This window comes from Numida meleagris, chromosome 18 (assembly GCF_002078875.1).
Source record: "Numida meleagris isolate 19003 breed g44 Domestic line chromosome 18, NumMel1.0, whole genome shotgun sequence".
Taxonomy (NCBI): Eukaryota; Metazoa; Chordata; class Aves; order Galliformes; family Numididae; genus Numida; species Numida meleagris.
The window spans coordinates 6026017-6028686 of record NC_034426.1 but is presented as its reverse complement, the minus strand read 5'-3'; the positions used below and the strand labels follow the sequence as shown (position 1 = coordinate 6028686).

Sequence of the window (2670 nt, the reverse complement as noted above, 5' to 3'; positions counted from 1 at the left end):
TCCATCCATCCATCCATCTGTCCATCCATCCATCCTTGCACCCATGCCTCCACCCACCTGTGCAACGTGCAGCCACCCACCTGCCCCCCTCCCTCCACCTGCAGCCTGGTGCAGCTTCACCTGCTGGCACATCCCCAGCCACAAATCCTGGGGACATCCAGGGGACCCCAGGATCAGGGGCAGTGTGGGGTCTTGGGGCGCTGGAAGCCAGCCCAGCCCCGTGAAAGGGCTCAGAGCAGCCAAACCTTCCCCCTCCCCATCTCATCCCCTTTGATTTGTTCCCCATTCATCCCCCTGCGCAACTTGGTTTCCTTTTGTTTTTTTTTTTTAATTTTCATTTCATTTGATTTCATTCTGTTATGTTTCTCCCCACCCACCCCCTCCCAGTTTGCAGGACATGGTGGCAAAGTATCAGAAAAGAAAAAGTAAACTGTGAGGACCTCCTCTTTCCTTCTCCCCCATCCCCTAACCCTGCTCACCCCCCGGGGCCGGGGCCCCCGCATGCCGCTGGCCCAGTTCCGCATGCGCTAACAGCACCCCAGAGTTTGTTTTATGGGGCTTCTTGGGTAATTTTTTTGGGGGAGGGGGGGTTATTTTATTGCATTTATTTTTAAAGCCTGGATATATTGCAGGGGTGGGAGACGCGCGTGATGGAGCGCAGCTCATTGCTTTGAATGTAGCAAGGAGGATTCATATATAGAGACCGTAACAGCCAGTCCCAGCAGGGGCTGAGCCTGTGGCCATGCAGGTGGAGTGGCTCTTTAGGATGGCATCACTCACCCCATGCCCAGCAGCAGCTGTTTAGGACACGGGAGGCCGGCGGGGTCAGGGGGGGACGCGATGCTTCGATTTCTGATAGGTGCCACGATCGCCCTAATGAGAGCAGCGTGCAGCCGGGTATTAGCAGAGATTTACACCGGGATGCTCTTAACGTGGAGAAATGGATTTTGCAATGCAGACGGCACCTTCGTGCTAAAGGCAATCAATATGGTTACCAGCGGCCCTTATAAATTAGATGTTTTAAGGCAGATAGGGCTTTTTTTATGTCTGCCCATAAATCAGGGGCTTTCCGTCATGGTGGGGCCGTAAATCTGCCCGTGCGCCCGCCGTGCCGGAGTCGTTTCTGTTCTGCCTGCTAAACTCCTGTTTACCCAGGGACATCAACATAGCTCTTCCTCACGGTAATTCTGCACTTGACAGCAGCCTATAAAATGAACCCACTTATTTCCTCTCCGCGAGCTCGGCATCCCCCGTGTTTCTGGAGCCGTGCCCCACGTGGTTCTCCGCCTCATGGTTATTCTCTGGCCACATTGCTGTGCACAGCCAGGGCTGCACTGAGCCCAGTGGCCCTGCGTACTTCTGGGGGGGGTTATGGGGCTGTGGGGTCGCAGAGCATGCGGTGCCCTGAGATGGAGCGGGGCAGAGGGATGGAGATGGGGAGGACGCAGGGAGGTGGCTCGGTGTCACACGTCCCCGGTGCCACGTCCCTGGTGCTCATTGGTGTCTTTCTCCCACCAGCGACGGTGACTCGGATGTGGACTCGGAGCTGGAGGACCGTGTGGATGGGGTGAAGTCGTGGCTGTCCAAGAACAAAGGCTCCTCCAAAGCGCTCTCAGATGATGGCAGCCTGAAGGGCAGCAGCAGGTGGGTGCAGGTCTGGGTGCTGGCGGCGTGGCACCACTGCATGGTGCCAGGGGAAGGGTGAAAACTGGTGAGCAGCTCAGTCTCCACTGGGGACACGCGTGCCCAAGTGCTGGCACGTCCCCAGCTCCACACACGTGGGGATATCCCTGATCCCCCAGCATCATAGCTCTGTGTGCAGCCTCCCCAGATGGGTAGCAATGATGGACTCTGTCCTTTCTCATGGGCAGCTCTACCGCATCCCTCCATCACCCATCCCTCCATCACCCATCCCTCCATCACCCATCCCTCCATCACCCATCCCTCCATCACACCACCATCCCCACTTCACCATCCCAGTGCCGTCGCCCTCCTGGAGACCACGCAGCCCCACTTGTGTCCTGCAGCCGTCGGGGAGAGCTCTCTCCTGATGAGCACAGATTGCTTTCATCCAAACCCAATTTCCTGGCAGGGATTCGGGCATCCCAGGGGGCTCTCCCGCCTTCTACCGAGCAGGGGGAAAGATCTGAGCTGTTTCCTCTTAATTGGTTTAATTTATTCAGCGGTGCAGATGTAAAACATTTTGTTATTGGAGATAATTCCAGTTTTCTGAAGTCGGGAATCAAACGCGGCGGCTGCAGGTAGCTGACAGTGAGATAAATTGAACGGAGCACTTTAAAGGAGAATCAAAGTGACGGGGTGGAACAATACCCTCATTTGCATGGAGCTGTTTTTCGCTGACGCCGATAATTCTGCCGTGTGCCGGCGCCTTCCCCACCCTCACTCCTTTCTCTCCCCCCCCCCCGGGTGTGCGCGCCGTGCCCCCACCCAGGTCGGCCCCCGCGGATGCCCCCGAGGGCGAGGAGCGCCCGGTGTCGGTGCTGAGCAGCCTGAGCTATAGGAAGCGGCCGAGCCTGAAGGACTCCATAGGCGGCCGCGGGGACGAGCAGACGCTGTTCAGCGCTCTGAGCGAGCGGGCGGCCTCCCCGGAGCGCGCTGCCCGCCGGGCACGGGGCACGGAGCAGGAGGACCGGGCGGCCGTCATCGCCC

At 58.2% G+C, this 2670-nt stretch overlaps 1 protein-coding gene across 9 annotated transcripts in view; it reads left to right on the top strand.

Annotated features, from left to right (window-relative positions):
• MYO18A (myosin XVIIIA) overlaps positions 1-2670 on the top strand; it is a 32809-nt gene that overhangs the window by 27523 nt on the left and 2616 nt on the right. For 7 of the 9 annotated variants that reach the window (XM_021415607.1, XM_021415610.1, XM_021415608.1 and 4 more), the window contains 2 exons: positions 388-432; positions 1519-1644. In XM_021415607.1, the coding sequence (XP_021271282.1) occupies positions 388-432; positions 1519-1644 (171 nt within the window). The remainder of the gene's footprint in view (positions 1-387; positions 433-1518; positions 1645-2670) is intronic. The other 2 variants (XM_021415609.1, XM_021415605.1) reach the window with 1 other exon arrangement.